Genomic DNA, 26756 nt, shown 5'->3' with positions numbered 1-26756 from the left:
CCAGCGCGCTCACGCTTAAACGCCTCACCTCGGCTCCACGCACTCGCTACATTCCCAGCACAGATGCATAACGCAAACCCAGTCAAACTTTGACTGCAGTATATTTTTGCACAAGAATCTCTCAAAAGAGGATGAGTAAATAACATTGCACTTTGTATCCTGCAGTATTTTTTTTTTAAATTATATTATTTTGCTCTGCTCTTTTTATTCAAACCACAAGCTAATTTATGTTAAAGGTAAAAGTGCACTTTTTCTTTCACATTGATCACTTCATTTACCAGTTATCAAGGTTTGGATTTGGGATCCACTTGAATATTTTAAAGTTTGCTTGTTTACATTTTGTATTTTATAAGTGGTAGTTGAAGAGGTTCAGTACAGACTAGAGTGTTAATTTATTCCATACACATTGATGTTCTTACTACTGTGACATTCTGTTTATGCTCATAAGAAAAATAAAACATATTTTTGGGATGAAATAGGAGTCTCTTTCTGCACAAAACGTACCGAAACCGAACCGAGACCGTGGCCCAAAAACCGAGGTACGGACCGTACCGTGGGCTATCTGTACCGTTGCACCCCTAGCCCCACGCTCCCCTATGTACATGGGTAACAGGACTGTAAAAGGAAGCGGCGAAAAGCAATTCTGACAGTCAACTGTATTGTTTTGGGGATGGGGTGGAGACATGTAATATCGTGTCAAAGCCATCAGAATCACCACCAGAATTCAACAACACATGCATGTTTAACAGATTTCTCGAAATCAGCTCCTCTTTCAGTATCCGTTTTTAATGATATATAAAACATTTACATTTACATAAGGTGAATATCGACTCTATGGGAGCATTCGTGACAAAAGTTCTCAGTGTATCTGCTCACCAATGATACCCTGTTGTTAAAAATGTACTGTCAGAGGGACATAGCTTTGGGCAATTTCTCTCCACATCCAGCCCCACACCGCTATCTGCCAATGCACTCTCATTCTGCCTTTTTTACCCTTGCATTTTGTCTCTCTCCTCATACCGACAGCCAAGACTGCTTTAGGCTCTGCCACACCACTCCCACTCCCCTCCCCTCTCCCTCTCTCTCGTTCTCTCTTCCCTCCCTCCCGCTCACTCTGCCCTTGCTGTGGCAGACACATTGCAGTCGCAAATGCTCGCATCGGCTTGCTCCCTGCATCAAAACCAACAAATCACAGACTCGCGCAGTTCAACAATACAGAGCAGGTCGAAAAAGCAAAAACAAGGCATTGATTGATGGTAATCTGCAACATCAGCTGGGACTCAACAGCACTGTTATATAAAGGTTCTTTGTGGCTGTAGGTAATGGTTGCCTACTTTGTGGGCAGGGTTTCCTGGGACCGTTTGCAAAAGTAAAAACAAGAGAAGCGGTCAGGAGAGAAACAAGGGATGAGGATGCTACCCGAAATCCTTCTTGGACAAACCTGAGATGAGAGGGAAAGGAACCCCTGGAACCCTTCTCGGATGGACGCAATCAGGAATTTGGAAATAAAAAAGGTAGGTATATGTTTGCCTTAACCCTTTAGATCTTTTGGAAAAGCTGAGGAGGAGTGGAGAAAGAGATTGAGTTAGTTGAGACAGAGTAGAAAGAATAACGGTTCAGGGATATGAGAGAGAGAGAGCAAGCAATAAGGAGGGAATAGTGCAGTGAAAATGAGTCTATAGACCTCAGGTCCATCCAGACAAGAGTGCATGCACACACACACAGAGACAAATTTGGCTCAGTCAGACCCACAGGGTCTGCTTGAAAGCAGGTCTAATTGGATTATTTGCTTTAATGCGCCAGTTTACAGGAAGAATCAATTAATTTAGGATCCTCAATAGTATAAGACGCTGACATCAGCAAACAGACATGAATGATACATAACATGCTTTAAGATGTGGCATCTGAGCTAAAAGTCTATGCAAGAGAAATGAGACAACAAAAAGCAACTTACGTGAGCTGAACGAATGGGAGCTTTTAATATTGGTTAAATATTTATTAAGAGGGATTTGTGTTTCTTTTGGCAGTGCACCTCTGAGATTAAATGGATTGGAAGCACTCGCTACTGGAAGCACCTTTGCAAATAGAAGATTTTAATAAAACAAGCTATCACTGGAGTCAGAATTAAAAAATGCTGTGAAGTGAAGGAGAATTTGGAAATGCGGAAAATTACAGAAACCAAGAAACAAATAATCCAGACGTACCAACTTCCTTTTAACTGAGGTTCACAGAAGATTATGGAAACTGGGCAGAGTGACTCATGGCGGAGAAAAGAACGACATGATGTGACCGTAATTCATCTATTTGACCACAGATCAAATTTAAATCATCAGGATTTTTGGTCATTAACTATGAGGAACAAATCTACCCTCAGCACATCTGAATATTTCCACAGTGTTTCACTTCTGGATTTTCATCTGAAGCAATAATGGGACTAGCTGGGCAGTTTGTATATAAAAGAACTGAAAGGATTGGAAACCATTTTAAATCTTGATGAAACAGACACAACAGGTATGAAATATTACAGTATTTTTCTCCTTTCCACAAACTAACCGACTGCTGGCATGTAGGACCTCATGAGGTTTGTCAATTGTTTGCACGATATTTACAGTGTGTAATTCCAGATTCAGCACAATGAATCAAAATTCCACTGGGTATTCATTCTTTATAGCAAATTTTTCACACATACAGCTTTGAGCCAATTGCACATGGTTATTTATAGAATATTACTACTCTCAAAGCTGCCCGATCTTATCCCTTTCTCAGTTGCACACAATCATTTTTAAAAAACTGCTTTACGAGACTTGACATTGGAGCCATTGATGAACTGAGATGAACAGGCCAAAATTACGTAAACAACAAATACAAGCATTAGCATAAAACCATCACAGCATAACAAATATTTGATGATGGTGACTAATAGACTAATTAAACCAAGTCCAGCATTTGCACATACTCCGGGACAATAGTGCATTAGATAAAACAGGTCTTAACTCTTGTGAAAGCAATTCAACTTCATTTACACACTCATTGCAGCTACTCTCCTAGCACTCGTTGGATTGCTTCTGCCCATGTGTGCGACAGAGCAGACGCACGCAGACAGTTATGTATCAGGTTAATCAGACCCCTGTATGAGAACAGGGAGCAGCAGAGAGGAGAACAAACAAAAGGACATAAGACGCGGGTAAATAGATGCACTTTGTCTGCACACACAGCCACAACAACAGCCACACAATCTCACATCTGCGATGAGAAGACAGCCAAGGCATTCATCACTTAGAATGTGACTGATCATCTTGAGGTTTGTCCCTGGCAGCCAAATTGAGTCTCCCTTTCACTCGCAAAACAGGGGAAAAGTTTAAGGTTCTTGTTGCGCTTGCTGGGCACATGATAAATGCCTTAAAATCCAAACAACTGACAAAGGATCCCAGGTAGATCATTAATCTGAGCCTTTGATGCATTGTTAGATGAAGCGAGCTTATACTGGATGATCGACTTGACATAAAACCAAGTCTCAGTGGCAATTAATGGATAACCGCATTTGTGCAGAGGATTAGTGGATGGAAAGGCAGTCTCTGGATTAAGGGGGAGAGAAAGTCCTAATTTTTCTCAGTTCAAGTTATGAGTTGAAACCACTAATATTTGTTCTCTTTTCCCAGGTCTGTGGACAACCTGGTTACCATGCCACACACAGAACCAGGGAGTCCACCTAGAGGAACCGGTCTGTTGCAAGAACAGGGCAACTCAAAATGGATCCAGTCAAGGAGATATCATGCTTCATCTAACCCTTTCAGCAACATAAATGTTCGCCCCTGTCCCATGCCACAATCAACAGTTTTCTGGCTGGGTCTCTTAGGCTTCGTATTGCTGGGAAGCGGACAAGGTGTGTTGGCAGGGGAGACATGGGGCATGGTGTCCATCTGCCCCATCCACTGCGTGTGTCGGAACTTATCCGAGTCTCTAAGCACACTTTGTGTGAATAAAGGTCTGCTTTTCGTGCCACCGAACATTGATCGGCGCACTGTGGAGCTCCGTCTTGCTGACAACTACATCCTAGAAGTGGGAGGTGCAGACTTTGCTAATATGACAGGACTAGTTGACTTAACATTGTCACGCAACACCATCCATTCTCTAAAACCACTGGCCTTTGCTGATCTGGAGAGTCTTCGTTCACTTCACCTGGACACCAACCGTCTCACAGTGGTGGGACCTCAGGATCTGACAGGTCTTGTTAACCTTCAGCATCTAATCATCAACAACAACCAGCTCACAGATGTTTCGGTGGATGCTTTTGATGACTTCCTATTGACTCTGGAAGATCTGGACCTTTCCTACAACAACCTACGCAGGGTTCCTTGGGAATCTATACAGAATATGGCTAGCCTGCACACCTTAAATCTAGATCACAATCTAATAGACCAGATTGCTGAGGGTTCTTTCAGTGAGCTCTTCAAACTGTCTCGACTGGATATGACCTCAAACCGATTGCAGACTCTTCCCCCTGATCCACTGTTTTCCAGATCCCAGATTGGGGTTGTCAGCCCAACACCATACAACTCCATAACCAGCCTTAACTTTGGGGGGAATCCCCTGCACTGCAACTGTGAGCTGTTGTGGCTACGACGACTGATTCGGGAAGATGACATGGAGACGTGTGCCACACCTGCTCATCTGGCGGGTCGCTACTTCTGGTCCATCCCCGAGGAAGAGTTCACCTGTGAGCCACCACTGATCACCCGTAATACCAACAAGCTGTGGGTGTTGGAGGGTCAAAGAGCCACACTTAAATGTAGAGCCATTGGTGACCCTGAGCCAGTTATTCATTGGGTGTCACCAGATGACCGCATTGTGGCCAACTCCAGTCGCATTTGTTCGTACTACAATGGCACGCTGGATTTTTTGGTGACCCGTGCCAGAGACGATGGCACCTATACGTGCATTGCCATCAACGCTGCAGGGGAATCTACAGCTCTGGTAGAATTGAAGATCATCCCTCTTCCCCATAGAGGTAATAGTACAATATCTCTCATCAACCACAGAGACCCTGGATCATCTGATATTAGCAGTGGGCGGGGAGGGGTTGACGGGGCAGGGACTGGTGTGGTGGCTATACGGAATGTCACTGGAGGCAAGGGAGATGCTGGAGAAAGAGGAAGCAGTAACGGAGGAACAGAAACCCTGGTGGCAGTTTTAGGAGTGACATCCAATTCAGCTCAGATTCGCTGGAAAATGGGTCGATCTTCAATGCCTTTCTTGGTGTGGATGTATCAGATCCAGTACAACAGCACTGCTGACGATGCACTTGTTTATAGGTAAGGATATCATGTTTCTTGATCTCGCAGCAAGACCTTTTTTTGCAATGTGGTAGCACTTTTGACAAAAAAAAGAAAAGAAATGATGTGTTGGTTTTCATGCATTTCAAGTAAACATCCTTGATGCTCATGGATTATAGGCTTCAGATATTGATGAAAATGGGCAAATGCAAATGGGAGAAGTAGAGTCATGAGGCTAAAACGGACACGGGCAGCTATTTATAGCCAGAGAGGGGTAAAGAAAGCAGAGCACTTGAGTAAGAGGACCTGCTGACTCTGGGGAAAACAGGATGAACCCTTTAAAAGGGCAAAACCTACACATTTGAAGATGGTGTCACAGCAAATCAGGAAGAGTGAAATGGATCTAAATGGAGGAAGAAAGGGATAGAAAGAGATGACCTCCCAGGGCAGGTCACATGGGAAGGGTTGTGGGAGTTGCTTACACGGACTCTTCTTAGACAGCTGGGAGGAGTCATAGTGTCCAAATTCCCATACATTTATAGTTTGCACTAAATTCAGTGAAGAGCTTCTCAACATTTGATGTTCTTTTGGCATGCAGGTTTATAGTATAAATACATTTCCAGACATAGTATGTGTTATGTGTGTACTATGTAACACACTGTCTGCTATGTTGTCCTGTGTTCTGTGACATACTAACAATGAACAAGAAAACAACTTATTTGGCTATTGTTAAACAAGCAAAATTTCATCAGGAAAATTTCTTGGTACAAGCAGTACTTGCACTTTTTTTTTTTTTTTTTTTACAGCTGGCTCAGTTTTTCGAGATTATCTTTTGATTCTGACACCGCATCAGTTCCTGTTCTCTTAAGGGATAATGAGGTGTCCATTGTTTGCACACCTCAGAATCTCAGCAGATGCAGTACATCATCTGGGTATTGTTCAGCTACTGATCACGGATATAGGTGCGTTTTATTACTTTTTATATACCGTGCAGCAGTATCCGGATGCACAAACAACTCGGTTTGAATAAAAAAAAATCCTACTTCAGACAAAAGAAATTCATCCATGGTAGCCTTCATTTTATGATCCAATTTGTTCATGTCACTCTCTCCTCTCATTACCTTTTCCTTTCCCTTTGCAACCTTCCTAGAGCTCTTCAGCTATAAACACTCAATTACTCAGAAAGGAGCTTACAAATGTAAAATATTCACTGCACATGCGCACACAAGAACCCATTCTGGCATGGTTAGGCCATATCGTGGAAGGCTTAACAAAAGTAAGGAGCAGTGGGTTTTCTAGGGATTGGGATCAATAATGCATGGTGAAGGTGAGGGCCATGTTTGTGTGACAAGGAGAAATATATATATAGATAGAGGATGGGCTAAAGAGAGGGGGATGAAGGTAACAGAAGTAGCAGCAGTTGCTGAGTGATGGCAGGCAGAAAAGTGGATGAGTAAAAGGCTAGGCATCTTCATAATGGACCTGTTACTACAGCTTTTCCCATCAACATGCAGGAATCTGTAAGAGTAAACACAGTCAAGGCCAGAAGACCGACATTACACTTTGACTGGCCACATTGACTGCATCGTTTAACGTTTACAGAGACAGAATTTTTCCTAGATATTTTTTGCACATTCACGCTCCGCTGATTTTGACAGTTTTATTTCCCTCTCATTGAGTTAGAAGCATCAAACCTTCCCACAAATGCATGTTGCGATTAATCACTACACGTAACATAATATATATTTTACATGGTTTTGTAAGCTCACCGTAAAGTACACAAATATACTACATACCGCGTGACAACTATAATTTAATGCATAAATGCAGAGCTGAGCATTGATTTATTTTTTAAATAAATGTATATTTATAAACCCGGAAGATGAAAAGTGCAAAAAAACTTAAAATTTACTAGTTTTAACTAGTATTAAAACTAACGTATGGTGACATCGTCTTCTATGATGTTGATCTTCTAGGAAATGGTTCAGGTTAAAAAAAAATCCCCATCATACATCTGACCTAAACTGATCTCAAAATCCAATCCATTCTATAGAGCTAACAAGATTATTTTTCAAAATCACTGCCCAGCACGAATCATGGAGAAAATCAAGGGCTTTATTAACAGCATATCATTAAGACGTTTCCTGTGAAGCTTGTAATTCAAATGATCCATAAGAAATTTGAAATTTTATGTGCAGGAAAGCATGCAAATATCTCATTATTAATATCAGAGACAATTTATATAGAGAAATGCCACTTCCTCAATCCTCAATACAGCTATATAGGGAAAATCGGTAACGCCAAAGATGGCGGTTATATGCACGTGTCCCGCCCCTCGTCTGCTTTTAACAGTCAAGCCGGGAAACATGTAAGCCTATCGTCTGGTTCCACTGACGAGAACCCATGCGTATGCATAGTAAACTGATAACCTGTGGGGAAAAGGGCGTTTTAAACCTTATTTTGGGGCAAAGTCAAACTTTTTCAACGATTTTTATCATATTTTACTGCTGTTTCTATGCAAGCAGTTTTTATGTCTCGGTCACCAGTGAAAGTGCAGTTCTGACTCTCTGCCCATTAATTTAGATAGGAGCTTGGTCTTTTTATTCCGAAATAGCTGCCCGGAGGCGTTGCCAAGATGGCGGCCGAGTGACATGACTTGCCTAAAAGGACTTTGTTAATATGCAGTAACAAACTGAGCTCAAAAATAAGTCATCACCTTGAATGTGAACACTGCATTCAATTCCTTTAAGTCCAGCACAAAAACACTACACACCTTTTTACTGAGGTTGATACTCTCAAGGAAGTATGTAGTTGAAAAAAAAAAAGTAAAGTAAATACATTAATAAAATTGACAAATCTAAACAAAAACTTATTGAATCTGAAGAGGAAAGAGGGAAATGGCTTATTGAAACCAGAGCAAAATAGATTCCTTCAGGCAAGAAGCATGTCAGCAACCTCTCAGCTTTCATGTAAAAATGCTTAACGGCTTGTCAGACTGCCGCATCAACATTGGTAGTTTCTTCTTAATTCGCTCATTTCTTGAATCCGAGAATTTCAGGGTATTCTCTACAAATCCATCAAGTTCACCTTATTGTGCTTGCTGTATTTCTCCTCAATATAATGTTTAATTTCTCAAAAAGTCATCTCTCCTTTTTCTATTTGGTTACAGAATTCTGCCTCCAAACAGTTATAGTTTCCTGCTGAAAAACCTGGTGTCAGGAGCAGACTACAGCCTGTGTGTCTTGGCCATATTCGATGATGGCATCTCCTCCTTGGCTACTACAAAGGTGCTGGGTTGCATCCAGTTCAGCACTAAAGAGGATTATCCAGAATGCCGTTCTCTGCACGCTCACTTCCTGGGCGGCACGCTGACCGTGATGGTGGGCGGTGTGGTGGTAGTAACCCTTCTGGTCTTCACCGTGGCCATGATGGTGCGCCATCGCGTATGCGGAGAGTGTCGGGATGATGCAAACAGGCCCGGAAAATTCTTTCCAGCCAAAGGGGTGGATGTTTACGCCCAGACAAATGGAAACAACAGTATGATGGTGGCGTTTCCAAACGGAGTCTTGGCCCAAAGAACAAAAGACAAACACAAGCACAGTTCTCTCTCAAAACCCAAACAGAGCCCGGAGCCACACCATGGCACACATGATAGGGGTGACGGGGCAGGGAGGGAAAAATGTTTGAGTCCTCTCACGCCAGAAAGTGAGAGATTGACACTCTTCTACTCCCCAAGTAACACACTGCCCATGCCGACACAAAAGCGAGCAGGTAGGCTCAAATTGCGGAAGCCTATAGAGAAAGACAGGAACACGGACAGAGAGGCCTCGGCCTCGCTTGCATTGAAACACGATGGAGATGATGGAAGGGAAGGAGGCTCAGACTTGAGGCAGGCGCTAAAAACCAAGCGTAGCAGCTCTTTTGATGTGGGTGAAATCACCACCGCTACCACGTGTTACGGCTACGCCAAGCGGCTGAGTGTCATCTGGACCCGCCGTAGCCAGTCGCTACATGGCATGCTTGTCCACTGTGCCTCCACCACCAGCACATCCAGCACAGGTAGCAGCGGGCAGTACGGCAACGGCCTGACGCAAAACTATCTACATGCCTTCACTTCGAACAACTCCTCCAACTCAAACTCTAACTCGACTTCAAACTCAAACAGTAGCATGACCGTCAATCCAAGAGACCTGGAGGAAAGCGTGGTGTAGATTGTGATTTGCCCAAGAAAGGCTGATACAAACAAACAAATGCAGCGAGAGAGAACTATTAAACAAAAAATAGATAAGAAATGATCAGGGGAAGGCAGAATTGATGAGAAGTAATGCTCCTGACACAAAGGATTGGCTATCATTTGATGACCGCCATTATTCTAAGCCACAACAAGGCTCAAAATCAAATTATGTGAAGACAAAGAATGACAAGTAGGATTTGAAGAAATGAGATTCAAGGAGAGGCTTGTTTTTTACATGACAGGCCCAAGGCATGGGGGATTATAACCTAAAGCATCTGTTTCAACAAGATTAATTAACCAATTAATACATTTTGGAATAAAGCAGCCTCTACTTAATGTAGAAGAAACACTATTCGAATGCTAATGAGGAGCTGAAAAACGAAGGGGGTAAATATCACACATACAAAAAAAAAAAACAATAATTCAAACCCAAAGAGAGAATGCATTATCTATTGAAATACACTGCTGCAAAGGAGCACAACATGTCTGGGCCTTCTAATGAGAGAAAGAATATAAATACGCTGTAAAGTTTCTCTTCACTCTTTTCATTTTTTCTAGCGGATATGTTTTTCAATGAATTGAAAAGATGGAAGGAGTGGGACTCTCAGAACACTTCAATACATTGGTGTTGATAATAGGGTAACCATTTGTTCAAATTCATTCAACAGTGGTCTGAATAGTCATAAATGTTCTTGTCTGATCAGCCTTTTTCCAGAGTCATAAAAAGAATAAAACACTGTTCTGTATAAATGATATTCTGTATTGTGGAATGAAGCTGTACTGAAGCTCTAATTGAGATCAATCTGATGTGATAGCACCAAGGTTAATTGCTTAAGAGAAGCTGGAATAAAAAGCCATATGGCACATGAACCAAAAAACTAGAGTGCTGCAGTTGACTGGCAGCACGGCATACACCGCCCCTAAAAAACCCGATTAAAATGTCAAATAGGATAATCAGCTTAATGTCTCTAGTGTACTAATTCGAGCTCAGCTAACTTAACTGGAGATTTAATTGCAGAATGCAGATAATAAACAACAACAACAAGGTCTGTTAATCTGTAAGACCTCAAAGAAGAAATGTGTTATATGAGCTAAGGCTTCAAGATGAAGCTTGTAATTTCCTGTTATATTTCTTCATTTTTGCTGTGTCAAGCCCACTACAGACCGCTTTATATAACAGTCGACAGTAGAGGAGGAAAAGAGGACGAAGATGAAAGGAAAGAGGCAGGGGTGAAGGTGTGGATCAGAAAAAAAAAAAAGAGGACAGTGGCACAGATGGGGAGGTTTCCTGTCTACCTGGTTTGTGAGTTATGCGAAGCACTTTGTTACAACGGATAATCGCAAATGGTCCTTAAAGGGGTAGTTCACCCAAAAATGAAAAATACTCACCCTCACCTATAAGACTTTAGTTCATCTTCGGAAAACACAAATTAAGATATTTTTTATTAAATCTGAGAGCTGGATCACTCCTCCATAGGCTTCTTAAAGGAGTAGTTCACTTTTGCTGATAATTTACTCAACCCCGTGTCATCCAAGATGTCCACGTCATTCTTTCTTCAGTCGAAAATAAATTAAGGTTTTTGATGGAAACATTCCAGCATTTTTCTCCATATAATGCACTTCAGTGGTAACAAAACGGTTTAAGGTCCAAAGGACACTTTCAGTGCAAACTGTTCAAAAGAAGATGAAGAGTCTTATCAAGCGAAATGATCGCTCATTTAAGAAATAAATAACAAAGCTTAAGTTTTATAAGCTCAAATGTTCGCCTTGCTCTGTTCTGTGACACGTTTGTGACTCTCCTGTTCGAACTCGTTCATCAAAATGAACAAATCTTTTTCTGAGTCATTTGGTTCATTCAACGAATTAAACTAACGAATTGACTCGGAAAAAGATTCGTTCATTTTGATGAGCGAGTTCAAACAGGAGAGTCACGAACGTGCATCGCAGTACAGAGCAAGGCGACCATTTGAGCTTATAAAACTTTTTTTAAATGAGCGAACATTTCGCTTGATAAGACCCTTATTCATCGTCTGGAATCGTTTAAAGCCCTTTGAACAGTTTGCAGTTTGTACTGAAAGTTTGTTTTGGACCTCGAACCACCGTCGGCCAATAGTGAGCCTACGTGTAACGTGCAACACAGAAGCTTTGCGCCATATGACTACGTGAAATATCAAGGCCCACAGAGAAGGAAATGAATAGTTGAATAAAGTTGTTATTCTTTGTTTGTTTTTTTGCTCACAAAAAGTATTCTTGTCGCCTGATAAATTTATGGTTGAGCCACTGTAGTCACTCTGACTATTTTAACAATGTCTTTCATAAATTTTGGGCCGACCAGTTTCGATCCTTTAAGGTTTAGAACGGTGATCAACTTAAAAACGTGCATTCATCTGATCAATTTTGAGCATCCAGATGGTAAAATCAAACATATCTGGTGGAGCGCTCTCGGAATTTGTATTTATTTGTCATTTTAACAGTTGGCAATGCAGTGAACTTCAAAGATGTCTTATCCTTTTGTGCCCTCTATTAGGCCACAATTCCACAAACCTGAAAGGCCTTCTACTGTATATAAGGAGTGAGCTTTTTAAGAAAGGAAATTTTAAGGGATAAAACAAAAATAATTATGAATAATTTGATGCCATTGTGAGAATAACCTTACAGTAGGGTCCATGGATACAGTAGCTCACTAGACTTTGGAACAGAGCTACACACTAGGAATCTATGATGAGGCTCTCCAATTTCATTGGCATAATAAAATATGGAAAATCTGAAGATGGAAGAATGAATTTATAATCATAGGGAAAGTGTGATTGAAGACCAAGCAGATTGCAAAAACTGCACGGGAAAAGCACGACTTCACACAGATGTGGTGCCTAGTTCCAGTCAGTCACAGCGCATAGTAATCGCATGGTCTAATTTTTACCAGTGCTTCTGTTCTCAGAGCCTGATGTCTAAAATCATGAGCATGCTTTTCACTTCCAAAGCACCCCCAGAGAGCAAATGTCTTTACAAACTCCATGAAGAGCACACAACTCCGACTGCAATTAAAGACTGTGTGAGCAGAACAGGGAGGAGGACACGGAGGAGATGATAAAACGGTTCCGTATGATTGCTAAAAGCGACATTCTGCCCTCCTTTACCCAATTAAAACCTACTGATTGGCACATAGGTGGTTAGCCGATCATGCATGCAGGAGCAGTGATGCAGACAGAGCTGGCCTGTTCTCTCTCTGGCTGTGATGACTCCACTGCAGCTGCAGCTGAGCTCTCCCTCCTCTCTCTCTCTCTCCTGAGAGTCTCTTGACAAGACGATAGCTAGTGCAATGCACAAACACACAAAAACGCAACCGAAGCAACTTCAGTCCTTTGAGAGCCAAACTCTAACCATACTATCCTATGGGTTTCCACCACAAAACACATGATAGTTAACATTTAAAATATCCACAGAGAGGGCTAGCTACAGTTCTCATAAAGGTGAAGTTCATAATGGTCCACCCAAAAATTTAAATTGTCTACTGAGCCTACTGTCATTCCAAACTAGTAGGACTTACTTTCTTCTGCCGAACACAAAATAAGATATTCTGAGAAACTGATTTTGATATGTGGAAGATATTTGAAAACTGATTGCATAAATCCATTTAAGTTTAGAATGAAATAATTATGAGTACTGTGAACACTAAGAAGAAAACACAATTAAACTCTACAGTCCATTCAAATACTTAGTGTAACTGTAACTTCTCTGTATTGATTAAAACTATTAAAATTAGAATCATTAAGTGACCTGACACACTGTAAAAAAAATGTTGTTGGTTTAACTTAAAAAAGTAAGTAACCTGGTTGCCTTAAAATTTTAAGTTGATTGAACTGGAAAAAGTGAGTTAATACAATGAAGGAGATTGATTTAATCATCAGAAGTTCAAAATAATAAGTTACCCAACTAAATAAATTATTTAAGTTGATTTAAAAAAAGAAAATATGTTGTGATAACAAATGAAAATATTTTTTTGTGCTAATGGTACTAACAAAGAGACTACCACTGCTTCAGCGAGTGCAGTTACTGCCTTTTAAATAAAAAACTTTTTGGTAGCACTTTATTTTACATTGTCAGTTTACACGTTACATGTACACTGTAAAAAAAATATATTCAAGATTTGTTATCACAAAATTTTTTCTTTTGTCAAATCAACTTAAATAATTTATTTAGTTGAGATAACTTATTATTTTGAGTTTCTGATGATTAAATCAATCTCCTTCATTGTATTAACTCACTTTTTCCAGTTCAATCAACTTGGCAACCAGGTTACTTACTTTAAGTTAAACCAACAATATTTTTTTACAGTGTAGTTACTATAGAAATAACTATAAATTATGCATAATTTCATGCAAATAACCCTATACATGTATTAAATTATTACACAGTACTCAAATGCATTATTATAAACATAATTCATAATTGTAATCATAATTGTAGAGAGATAGAGAAGAAAAGGTTAGGGGAAAAAGTAATATTCTGTTAAATTTGAATTTTTAATTTCTGATATTATTAATAGTGTTTGGCTGAAAGAACAAAATCATATACACCTAGGATGGCTTGAGGGCGAGTAAACTAAGAAAAAAAAATGGATTAATTTTAATTTTGGGGTAAACTAGTCCTTCACTACAACAAAAAAGTAAAGAATAAAAAGACAAAATGAAAGTAATATGAGAAGTAGAAAAAAGTAGAAGAAACAAAAGGGTTGTTGATGCCACTTTGTAAAAGAAATAAAATAAATAATAATTGGGAAAACTGACTAAAACAAAAAGAAAAAAAAGACAAAATAAAAGTAAAATGAGAAAACAAATGCTGAATATGTTGCTTCACAAAAATCTCACTCTATAGCTACAAAAGCAAAATTGTTGCTCATTTTGTATTATTCTGAGGAAAAAGGGCCAGGTCATTGCAAGTGCATTGCTCAATACCAGACAAAGGATTCGATCTAAAACATACAGTGTGTTCCTCTGATTCCCCACAGCTGTCTGGGCTCTTTTCTCAGAAACCCAACACCAAACGCAAAGAGAGAACACGTAAGAATGCATTTTGACTTTGCTCACCTCTCTCTTTGCCTGTAGGTCATGATGTTCCCTATTTTCCATCTATTTAAGCAGTCTGGAGAAGTGTGAAAGGAAAAGGGAACGAAAGAGACACAGCTTTCATAAGAGCACCACCCCTGTGACTTTCCAACCACCCCTTCTCTTATACCCCCTGCCAGCAACAAAATACCCAGTGAACTCTGCCTGCTCTCTCCTTGATTTCTTCCCTTCCCACTCCTTTCAAGGCCCACCACTCTTACCACTTGGGACAGGGCGAGTGTGGGAGTCTGACAGGAGGCTTTTCTGTTGGAGGTTCAATCTGTCAGCTCCCTCGGCCCTCCCGGGTACCCCAAGGGTGCATTCACTCTCACTATTAGTAGCTCTCTCTTCATCAGTAACAAGATTTCTCATTCATAACAGGCCTCAGCTGCCAGTGCCGCTAGCCAGGACTTTGAAAAAGCATTAAGTAATGTCTCTTAGGTTGTGAAGTGCTGTGTTTCATTCACGCTGACTCTTTGTTCCTCAACCTTTGATTATGTTCTCCTGTGTACACCTTCCTTTATTTTTCATGGAGTCGGGTGAGAGCTTGAACGTGCCGCAGATTTTTTTGATCCAAGTGCACACATGCTCTCAACTAGTTTTATAAGGACTTGTAATTCACGTGGCATCTCCAGCTGTGCACATTTGCACAGCTGGGATACTGGATTCTTTAGTGGTTGCGTTGGGAAACCTCTCTTTTATTTGAGACTTTTTTTCGAGAGAAATTAGGATTTTTTTTTTATGTTTCAGGAGTCTCTTTTGCTCACCCGGAAAAGCTGCATTTATTTGATCAAAAATACTGTAAAAACAGCAGGCTAATATTGATTTAAAAAACAATTGATATTAATGTTTTAAAGAGTAGTTAATTCCTTAGCTGTATTCCATATTCCTTCAGAAATCTTTCTAATACAATGTTGAAAACAGTTGTGCTACTTAATATTTTCGTAAAAACCATGATGTATTTTTTTTTCTATTTTTTCAGGATTCCTTGAAGAACAAAATTCAAGATATCAGTATTTATTTTAAATAGAAACATTTTTAAAAATGTTTTTAATACCACCTTTAAGCCAAAAAATACTGACCCCAAACTTTTTGATATTTATACCCCAATATATTTTGAGTATATTTGTAACTTAGATGTGTATATATATATATATATATATATATATATACAGTATAGTATATACTCTATCTAAAAAATGCTGGGTTGTTTCATCTCAATTTTGGGTCAAATATGGACAGACCCAGCCATTGGGTTACATTTTTAACCCAACATTTGGGTTTGTCCGTATTTGACCCAAAATTGCCCCAGCATTTTTTAGAGTGTGTATATATATATATATATATATATATACAAACAAACACAGTGTATCATAACTTAGAGAAAACCCTGATACCAGAAACTGCATCCTCATGGGAGAACTGCAGCATCTTCTAGCTGGAGGCGCCCGGCTGGTTCTGACGAGAACATCTCTAGGCCGTTTGAAGGGCTTGTTCAGCAGTAATGATGAGAGAAGTCGACAGAGGCAAAACTTACACTACACAGCCTTTGATTTACTAGACAACTGCATTACCTCATAATCAACTAGAAGCTAAAACTGATAGACACACTGAGATTTGTTGTACATGTCCACTGGTGACCATAAATGCTGCATCAAACCATCAACTTCATCTAAGTAAGGCTAGATATCGATTATATGGTGTCATGCTGCACAGATGAGTCACATGATGATATAAGTAAAGACCAATCCTTTCTTTTATGGCCAGTAGAAGGCTCACTAGCTCTGTAACCATTCGACTGTAGAGTAATAATGGAGCATTATAAAGAAGCCATCGTGGATGAAAACATCCAACAGAGAGTTGGATTTCTTTTCTCCAGAGGACAATGAAAAACCTATCATGAGGGTACAAATTGAGGTAAATATTTATTTGTGTTTTAAGCATTAGAGGCACTGTGTTTGTTCCTGTGAGATCTAATAGATGCTGATGAATTAATATTTTAAGAACACTTATATAAGCAAGAATGCATTAAATTGAATACAACTAACAGTAAAAACATTAACTTTACAAAAGACTTCTGTCACATAAATGCTGTTCTTTTGAACGTTCTATTCAAAGTTTTGTGAAAAAAAAATATGAAAAAATGATAAGAAATGTAATCCAATTAAATTTGGTCCAGTGTTGTCTGCATTTATCAGGAATAACAATTCATGCAAGTCCTGTTAATGCTAATTTATTATTACAAACTAGCTAACCACTATCGAGCGACAGCTTCATTTATATAGCTTCATGTGTGACCCAGATACTTATACTAGCCTTAAAATTTTTTGAAATGTTGAGAATAATAATGAGAAATTTTAGAAACAGCAATATCTACTGTATGCAGGGTTTTAAACTGCATTTAAACCTCTCAAATAAAGGCAATAGGGTTGTAACAATGTCTAACTTCACAGAAATTAGAAAGCAAATAAAACATCTTATGTAACATTTAGTTTGATCTGATGTTTGCGATTTGTTGACAAAGAAAAAAAAATGTCTTTAGGAGGTTCAATCCTTATTTTGTACAATATTCATGGAAAGATCCTGGTACTAAAGAAGTACAGCTCTACTATGATAGAAGGGGGAAAGGCCATGATGACTGCGAAAGGACAAACACCCTTCAGACTACGACTCTCCAAGGAGAATAGGATGGTGTATTTGAGTTTGCGTCCTCATTCAATATCACATATTTACTTAGAGCCAGAGAGCTTCTCTCTTTTTTTTTTTTTTGCTTACTCCATACACCCTCCTTCTCTCTAGGGTTCTTAATGTTTGTCAGCTTCCATCAGTCTTCGTCTGAAGCCTTCATGCAGAGACACTCTCCCCCATTCTCACCATGTCTCTCACTCTCCACAGCGTCCACCCTCATTCAATACAGCCTCCAGGCTCTTGACACGACTCAACTTCCTGACAGTGATGAAAATATCTTGATATCATATGAAAGCAGCCCTAACAGAGAAGAAGCACTGCGGAAAAAGAAGAAAGGAACCAAGGAAGGAAGACAGAGCAGAGCTTGACTGACAGTAAAAGAACTAAATGTTTAGCAAAGATGATGACGACTTTCATATCTAAACTTGGCTTGCTCAGCAGAAGCCTTTCAAAGTCAGCAGGACACTGCTAGAAAACAATGAAACATTCAAGCTTTTATTTAATCACAGAGAACCCTTAGAACCAGGAACATAGCCTTGGGTCCAATGGTTTCACCTCCTGATATGCCATGTGGTTTCTAATTGAGGTTATTTCTGAAAGAAACAGTCTGTCCAAAACACTGTTCTCAGCTTTTGAAGCATTCAACAATGGCCAACAAAGCAATTCACAACATGCAAGAGCTACCCATGGCGTGAGAGTATGACTGCGTGTATGAGTTTTTTTAATAGCCAAAGATTGTGGTCACAAACCTTGAGGTGGTCTAGGCTAGGCAAATATCATTTTATCATTTCATGATAAGCAACTACCACCTATACAGTATTATCACACCATGACCAAAATACATTTTTAGAGGTAAAAAACAAAGAATCACTTTTCCAAAATTGAGTGATGCTAAAATCACACCTGGAAAGTTTACCGTTTAAAAAGGAAAGAAAGAGAAATAATTAAGGTTTCCTTTTTTTCACAACTGAACGCGTTCTAATGCTCCACTTTGGTTCTGTACTTAATTGTCCACTGCAATTACACGTAGTTAACAAAAAATCCTGTTCATGGAGATGCAACAGAGTTCTTTCAATAATGTCAAATATTGGGGGCATATTTGCCATATCTGATTATGTCTAGTTTTTAACAGCCCCAGTAACAGTAACCTCCCACAGCAGCTGAACACACAGTAACATCTCAAAATCTACATATCCTACCTGTATTGCACCACACAGCATTTACACTTTCAGTGTGGACAAACACAACTTGTGGTGCCATCCCAAAAAGGCACAAAAATCACTTTCATGGACATTTACCTTGACTGTTCCCTGCTGGTGGAATAACTGATTCTACTGTCCCTTTGGAGAAAAGTAGCATGTAAATGCTAACTACCTAAGTTCAAACTCAGTAAAGTAATTTTCTGGGCATGGTCGTTGTGCAACTGGTTTGAGATATATTTCTGGTGTAAATTTATAACAAAGTGATAAATAATGAGAATACTTGTTTTTTCCATGTACCATCTGCAACGGATGCTAACAAAAAGTGTTCAAGCAGCCTGCTGTTGCTATGGTAACCTCCTCAGGCAAAGACGTCTAGTCGGATTCTAACTAACTTATAATCTAACTTCTAAATCATTGTTTGATACTGCTGTATGCCACTGAAATGTAGGTAAATACTTTTAAGATTCATCCAACACTGTCATCCTTTTTTTTTTTTTTTTGGCATTCTCACCCTACCATTGTAATAGGGCTCTAGTACAGTAAGTCACTGTGAATAAAAGAATAATATAAATGACAAATTAGTAATTTGCATCTATTTAGCCTGGCATTCACATAAATTTCGTATCTTACAGTTACTGTAAATTTGGCCTCTAGTTTATAAACGCCAGACTGAGCCTGGGTTCTCCCAAGGTTTTTTTTTCTCCATTGGGCCATCTGATGGAGTTTTAGGACACCATTGGGTCACTTGATGGAGTTTTTCGGTTCCTTGCCGCTCAGTTGGGGATATTCAAATTAAATGACCCATCAAACCATTGATCAGCTCTACCAAACTTGATTGTCTTTTTTTCATGAATAAACAAACACTGTTAAGTTGTCTTGATTGATACTGTGAAGCAGCTTTGATACAATCTGTATTGTGAAAAGCGCTATATAAATATATTTGACTTGACTTGACTAATTAGTAGTTGTCCTATATTACTACATCCACTAGTCCTGATCCAGATCGTCGGCAAGCAGCAACCCCCCAAAAATAATAGATACTGGTTTCTCCATTCCACCTCAGCAAATGGTTGTCATAAGCACAATCCATTTTTTCAACAGGTAATTAAATCTTGTGGTGGCGGTACTAGATAAATTGGCTATTTGAAGATGCCTAATAAAAACTAGGGAGCTCCCAAGCCGCAAAGGAGAACAACAGCCTCCCTCCAGCCTCCCAACAATTCCCTCCTGCTGAGAGCAGTGGCGGGAACAGGTTTAGAAAGAGGAGTGATAAAACAGAGAGACGGAAAAATAGTGTAAGCGATCATGCAAAAAAAAAAACAACAACAAAAAAAAAACATGGGGTGTTAATTTGGTGAAGAGAGTGAGATTAATCAAATGTGGAAGGAAGAGGAAGCCTGTAAATTAAGGTAGCAGGAGAGGTTTGAACTTCACGCATATCCTGGAGCGCACTTCATCAGTCTTCATTAAAAACAGGCAGGCAGCGGCACTTCTCAAGCTCCGGACATGACGCCCAGCAGCTTGAAGAGATTCGGAGAATTCTTCTGAGGCCAGGTTCTCTAGTCACGCTTGGGAATGTGGCCCGCAGGGTAATCGAGGACTTTCCTGATTGTAGAGAGCGCAAGGTGCAGAAAGGCGTAAAGAGAAATATTGGGGTGGAATGACAGAGTCGGTGCAAGGCAATTTTCGGAGATTTTCTGTCACAAACTTTACTCTAGCCGAGGGGAAATTTAGATGGGAGAAACACGAGCAAATGGACAGCAGATCTTTCCGGAAAGGAAAGAAAAAATCATCTTGAAAGGTATTTAAAGTCATGTTGGAGCAATTTTTAAGATTTGTGCATAGGGCAAGATGGAAGGGAGATCAGGGAGAGAGAGAGAGAGAGAGAGAGAGAGAATGTGTTAGGAGGAAAAACTAAGAGGTCAGAAAACCGATGCAGTGCTTTAAAAGCTTCCCTGACGGCCGACCCTTCAAAGCTCATATGACTTCAAATGCATACGTCTCCTCACATGAGACGCATAAAACCTTCTGAGCTGCCTCACTGCCATACATAGGCAGCATCCTAACAGAAAGGAACCTCAAAATTAAGTTTGTTTTTAAGTGCATTTACATGCGCTTTAAAAGTTTAAAGGACAAGTTTGGGATTTTACAATTAAAGCCCTGTTTTAAGATCGTTTCTGATGAAATAGAATGGTTAAGATTGTTTTTTAGACAGATGCCGACAGATGATTTTTGTTTTTGTTGTAAACTCTAAAAATATATCAATCCAAAACAAATATTTAATAGCAAACATGATTAGAGGGCAAGCTGTTGATACTTTAAATGATGGGCCTTTGGTTTGCTTGCCTTCCGCTTCCCGCTTCCCTATATTTTATTTGGCTAAACTTCACCTGCCTGAAAGGGATAGTTCACTGAAAAATGAAAATTAGCCCATGATTTACTCACCCTGAAGCCATAGGTGTATATGACATTCTTCTTTCAAACTAATACAATTGAAGTTATATTAAAACACGTCCTTGCTCTTCCAAGCTTTATAATGGGAGTGAATGGCTGTACGTCTTTGAAAGTCCATCAAAGCGCATCTATTCATTATTAAAGTGTTCCACGCATCTCCAGGAGTTGATAAAGCCCTTCTGAAGTGAATAGATGCGTTCGTGGAAGAAAAATATCCATTTATCCATTTAATATCCAATATAACTTCGATTGTATTTGTCTGAAAGAAGAATGACGTATATAGTACACCTAGGATGGATTCAGGGCGAGTAAATCATGGGCTATTTTCACTTTTGGGTGAACTATCCCTTTAAACGTAACAATGGAATTCACACTCAATCTGCCTATTTTGATTGGTCATCTTAAATGAGTTATCTTGGTGCTCATGATTTATTTTGGTGTTAAGCAATACCCTTGCACCACCCAAGTTAAATTAAAATAAGGCCGTTATTTTACAACTTTTAGTAGACGCACCTTTTGGGGAAAAAAAATAAAGCCATCCGGACTTTAGGCTCCTCAATGTTGGGTACGGCTAAGTATGACGGTGTATAAATGTTGACAGAATTTTCATTCGTCAGTGAACCATGCCTAAAATGTTCCCTTTATAGGCAGCTCACTAGTCTTTAGAGCTATATTCTCGTTTCATTCCCAAATAAAATGCAGCGTTCTGAAAACTCCCAAATTAAAGCAGCCAAAACAAAGATAGGTTCTCCTAATACCCCCCAAACAAATTTCTAAAGACGCTTACAGGAAAGCTCCTTCCCTAATGGTTTATGTAAACACATTTATTTTATTCAGGCTGATTAAGTACAAACACTCCATGACAACTTCTCCCATCCGCACCCCTCCCTTCCTCCGAAACTGCACATCAGAAAATGGTGAGGTCTGCACCCTTCATCCGAGAGTGCCATTAGTGCCATCATTCCAACTCTGATCACATTATGCTGATAAATACTATATTATACGTGCGTGTTACCATCTATGGTCTAACGTGACTCATCCAGCATGTTCAGGTTTGTGTGTGTGGGAGATAAAAAAAAAAAGCTCAAGATCTTCCAAATGGAAATGTTTTTAGCTCACTCAAGGTCTAATATCAGAGCCTCAGATGGCAGCCAGCATGACATGTGACAAGACTGCGGCTCAGATGCGTTTCAAAAGAACAACACATTTAATAGGGGAAAAGAGAATCCATAGATTCCGTCACGGAAAAAAAATCCCTTCTCATCTGATCTCTTACTCAATTTGTCAGGCTTCTGCTTTGTTGTGCTTGCTTTTTCATGGGAAGTTACCATTTTTGGCATTGTGCACCTTGACCAGCCATTCTAAAAGTGTGAGGTCACGGAACTACTTAGCCTGATGAATATTAATTAGATGGCTTCGCATAATTAATATTCATGAGCTAAGCTGGTAAGTTTTATTAAAAAAAAAATCTAAAGTAATTGATTAAAGGCATGACATTTACTTGAAAAAAATCTATGACCAGCACAACGCACAATCTCAGTTTGACACCACAGCACCTTTAAAGGTGCAAATGAATCAATTTCCAGAGGTCTATGCTGAATCTGACCGCAGTCGTGCTGCCCCGGATCGTTTATGCAAGCACTGTTGAGAAAATCCTTACCTTGACCCCACGGACGCGAAACTCCGCCAATGCTCGGCTCATTTTGGCAGAGGCCGCTGGCAGATCCTTTCCACTGGCGATGACTTTCACCAGGAGTGAATCGTAATGAGGGGAAATAATAGCACCCTGGAAGGCAGACGCGCTGTCCAGCCTGATACCCATGCCCTCTCCACTGCGAAAGACCTGTACAAGAGGAAAGAAGATGATGGTCAGAATACAGATTTGGACTAACCTTCATGTACGTGCTTGAGGGATTGCACTTGAAAGAACCAAAATTTTAGACTTCAAGAAGAAAATGTGTTAAATGGTAAAGGAAACCCCCTTTATATTTTGATACTTTCCTTTTTTTATGCTTTTATTTTTACACTTGATGAAAAGTAATTCCAGATTCTTGGAAATAGTCTAATACATCACGACTCACTAAAATCGCTCCCTTTAAAAATCAATACAGCTGCCAGTGCCAACACTGGTTTTTATACACATTTCACAGCCATTTCAGTTAATAAAATTTTCCCTGCACATCTGAAATAACGACAATTTGCAATCATTTTGCAATTAATTTACTTTGCATTTTGAAACAAATTATGACCATCACATAAAAGCCAGCTCTTGATTTTCTGCTCATTTCTAGACACACAGTTGCAGCAATGCAAATTGTCAAAAGTGACTTCTATTAATCTACTAAATTTTCCCTGTCCATCTAAAATAATAATTTTCAAACAAACTATAATAATATATATATATATATATAAAACTTAAATACACTATTTAATAAAATTAACAAATTATAATAATTATATGAAAACAATGATTTTATGTTCTTTGGCCATCTAATTTCAATACTTTTTCCAAAACAATTTCAAAGTCTAAAATTATTTTAAAATAATTATCCATTTCAGCTGACTTTAAAATCTTATTTTCATTTTACTGTTGCTAATACATTGCTTTGAGCTTATAGCTGGTTGGTCCATGTTAAAGGTTGTATTTTCTACACTGATTCAGCAAAATGTATTTCAATTCGGTGATGTGTGTTCAGTGGCACTCAGAGTTCTAAACTGTTCTCAGAAAGCACATCAACTGAACCAAATATTCCCTAAATAAACACAAGGGTATTTTGCATAAGTGCCACTGATGGGTGTAGTTACTCAAAAGGTGAACAGGTAAAATCGGCTGTTGAAATGGTTTGCGCATGATCTCAAAATATGTTGTGTGGATTGAAGGGTTTGAATGCAGTGTTTAAAGGTGCAATTGAGCGATTTAACAAAACAGCTCTTCAGGGTGAGACACAGGAGGCGGCCCTCAGTCGCTTACCAAAGCGGAAGGTTTAAAAAAAAAAAAAAAGCAACAATTTGAAAATCTAACATTTCACAGAGAGCTGCCCCTTGAACTGTACAAACATTCATCCAGCAAAAATAGAGCAACCGTCAACACAAGTACCTCAGGGGAGAGTGCAGGCAATAAGAACAAATTGAGGAAAAAAACACTGACACACAAACATGCACACAAAAACACTCACACTGCAGCCAACTGGCAGCAGTCATTTACTGTTGGAATTGTGCTCTGTCTCAGCCTCTGGCATCCACATTACAATCATCAGCACAGTGAAATTGATGTGCACAGCAGAGATCCAGGCATCAGCGGAGGTAAGTTCGGTGTTAAAATAGGGATAAAATGAGACGTGAGAAACAAACAGAAATAGAAAAAGAAGCCGATGCCTTGGCTTCATTACAGCTCCACTTTGGGTAATGGCTGCGATTGCTCAACATCGATTGTCACCACTTAAGACATAAGACATGCTAATGAACCAGTAGATTCACCGGAGATTATACAAGCATCGCCATGGCAATCCAAAAAAAGTAATTTGATATCACTCAAATTGAGTGGAAATTTGATTTGACGCCGTTAATGGCTTCTGCCACCCAATGAGATGACCGTCACAGAGATAAGACAGCATTTTTCTGTCATTTACACCCTGAATGCCTGTAATGAGTGAATGAAAGCAAATTAAAGTTATTATTATCGAGGGCGAAACCATAAGTGTACTTGGCAATTAAAAAAAGTTTAAGCAAAAGAAATTAAATCCCCACACTGTATTTTCTTGTAAAATGTACTCCAATAAACGTTATTTAATTTAGGCGAGACACAAATTTTGTGTAATTTAATGTTTAAATATGCAAATGAAGCATTATCTAATTAAATATGCACTAATTTGCATATATTTTTAAAAAAACAAAATCTGAGTATTGGATAAAGCCAGGTTGAAAATTATTTTTCATTGAGTTCACATTTTAGATGAGAAAAAAAAAATTACAGAAGGATTTATGGATATCTACTTTTGTTATCATGTAAATCAGAATATACTGTCAGTAGCCTAAAAAAAATGATTTTTGCCATGTTTCTTGGAATAAAATGTTATATAAATTAGGCAAGGAATAATATATTTACAAATCCCTCAGCAAATGTCTTCATAATGAAAGTCTGGTGTATATAGGTGCTACTGAAGTGGAGATTTCGGACTTGGGGTATGAGAGAAAAGTCATTGAGAAAACTGGCTTTAAAAATTTAGCATCAGCCAATGAGATTGCGCATTTAGAGTTAAATCCCCCCTTTTCTTTCATGATTGGTTGCTGATAAAAAAGGAAATGACCATATTTGGATCCGACAGCATTGTACAGGAGAAAGAGCTTTCTAACTGTGTGTTTGATGACAGGGTGCAGATCGCGATTGCTGAGCAGAGGGATCATTTATAACGACAACTTTTGAAACATTTATGAGAAATCTACACACGAGCGTGGTGACTTTCTTTTCACCACAAGTCTGAAAGAAGACATGTTATTGAAGAAAAATATCCCAAAATCTCAAAATTGACCAGTGAAAAAAAACGATGTTTTTGCCTGCCGTGTCTCGCCTTAATTTACAACCATTGAACAATCTTTTTTCACAGTGCACTCTATGTTTTCCTGTTGAATATCATGCCATTTCAAAACTTTGCAAACTGGAATTCACGCTGCCTTTTCAAAAACAAGCGTTCATTTCAATTAGTCAAAATAATTTGCAGAAACATAAGAAATACCATCATATCATTATCCAACAAGCTCCATGCTGATCTATCCGGCTCAGCTTCGCTCAGAAAAATGAGACAGGGCAGCCATAACAGCGATCCAAAGCTGTGTACTTGGCTTTTCATTATCAGACAGATGCTTTAGGACAGGATTTCTGTTGAAGCGCCACTGATCTGGGTCACAGCGAGACTTCTGGAGGAAGTGTGTGACAAAAAGAGATCTGAAAAGGAAGGAAGGAAGGCAAGCCAAAGCTCTGCATGGGTCAGTCTTATTCTCTCTCTTTGTTCTTTCTCTCTCATCTTGTTTTTTTTTCCTCGCTGGTGGTAATTATGAAGCTTTGAATAAAGGCTCAAATGGATGCCGAAACTGATGCTTGTCTTCTTCACCACCAGGGGCTTGAGTCAAATGAGAGTTTTAAATACAATTACAAGCTTCTACCTGCCATGCTGAGAGACAAAAAGGAGGAGGGAAACTTTGAGCTGCTTTCTGATTCACATAGACTAGGGCCTGCGTAGATGATCGACAACAACAAAAAATCGTTTGGAACAGTGCAATATTATTAAACAGACAACACATCAGGATTCTGGGTATGGTGACATAATATACAGGTGTAAAAAATACAAACAGAGTCTGTTTTGGGTTTTTTCTGTTTAAAAAGAAACGATTACTTTTACTCAACAAGTATATTTAAAGGGGTCATGAACTGGGTATGAAAATTGTATTATATTGTTGTCTGAGGTTATGACGTTCGCTTGGTTTTTACATTCAAAAACAAGTAATAGGCTATTTTCTACCCTAGTTTTGAGCCTAGCTCAAAAATGCTCGGTTTTTATGGGTGTCTCGCACTGAGGACTTGGAAGTAGACGCCCACTGCTGTGAGTGGATAACAGTTTTGCATATTATAATGAGTTTCAACTCACTCGTCAGCGCACATGGGAGAAATTGTTTTGAAAACTTCCAATGTTGTAAAATGTCAACCTGAATGATTCGCCCCTACATGTTCAACCCAGAGTCCGTGTGTTGCACCATTCCTGTTGGATCCAATATAGACGGCACAGCACCGTTCTTTACTCTTAAT

The 26756-nt window shown here is 39.2% G+C and overlaps 2 protein-coding genes across 4 annotated transcripts in view; one reads left to right on the top strand and one right to left on the bottom strand.

Moving 5' to 3' along the window:
* pcxa (pyruvate carboxylase a) overlaps positions 1-26756 on the bottom strand; it is a 114964-nt gene that overhangs the window by 29670 nt on the left and 58538 nt on the right. For both annotated transcript variants that reach the window (XM_089123757.1, XM_039694009.2), the window contains exon 10: positions 22617-22799. In XM_089123757.1, the coding sequence (XP_088979883.1) occupies positions 22617-22799 (183 nt within the window). The remainder of the gene's footprint in view (positions 1-22616; positions 22800-26756) is intronic.
* On the top strand, positions 1113-10260 carry lrfn4a (leucine rich repeat and fibronectin type III domain containing 4a). Of its 2 annotated transcripts, XM_039694010.2 has the most exons (4): positions 1113-1514; positions 2028-2511; positions 3660-5312; positions 8443-10260. In XM_039694010.2, the coding sequence occupies exons 3-4, from the start codon at positions 3682-3684 to the stop codon at positions 9482-9484; spliced, it is 2673 nt and encodes an 890-aa protein (XP_039549944.2). In that variant the 5' UTR covers positions 1113-1514; positions 2028-2511; positions 3660-3681; the 3' UTR covers positions 9485-10260. The 2 variants fall into 2 exon arrangements, with proteins under 2 accessions (XP_039549944.2, XP_039549945.2); XM_039694011.2 differs by lacking the exon at positions 2028-2511.

Source organism: Pimephales promelas, chromosome 19 (assembly GCF_988280905.1).
Source record: "Pimephales promelas chromosome 19, fPimPro1.hap1.1, whole genome shotgun sequence".
In the NCBI taxonomy this organism is placed as follows: Eukaryota; Metazoa; Chordata; class Actinopteri; order Cypriniformes; family Leuciscidae; genus Pimephales; species Pimephales promelas.
This window is presented reverse-complemented; position numbering and strand designations above follow the sequence as displayed.

Excerpts from the sequence above, each read along its gene's own strand:
- lrfn4a (XM_039694011.2), top strand. The coding sequence starts at position 3,682 with ATGCCACACACAGAACCAGGGAGTCCACCTAGAGGAACCGGTCTGTTG. Across the intron at positions 5,313-8,442 it reads GACGATGCACTTGTTTATAG|AATTCTGCCTCCAAACAGTT; the intron begins GTAAGGATATCA and ends ATTTGGTTACAG.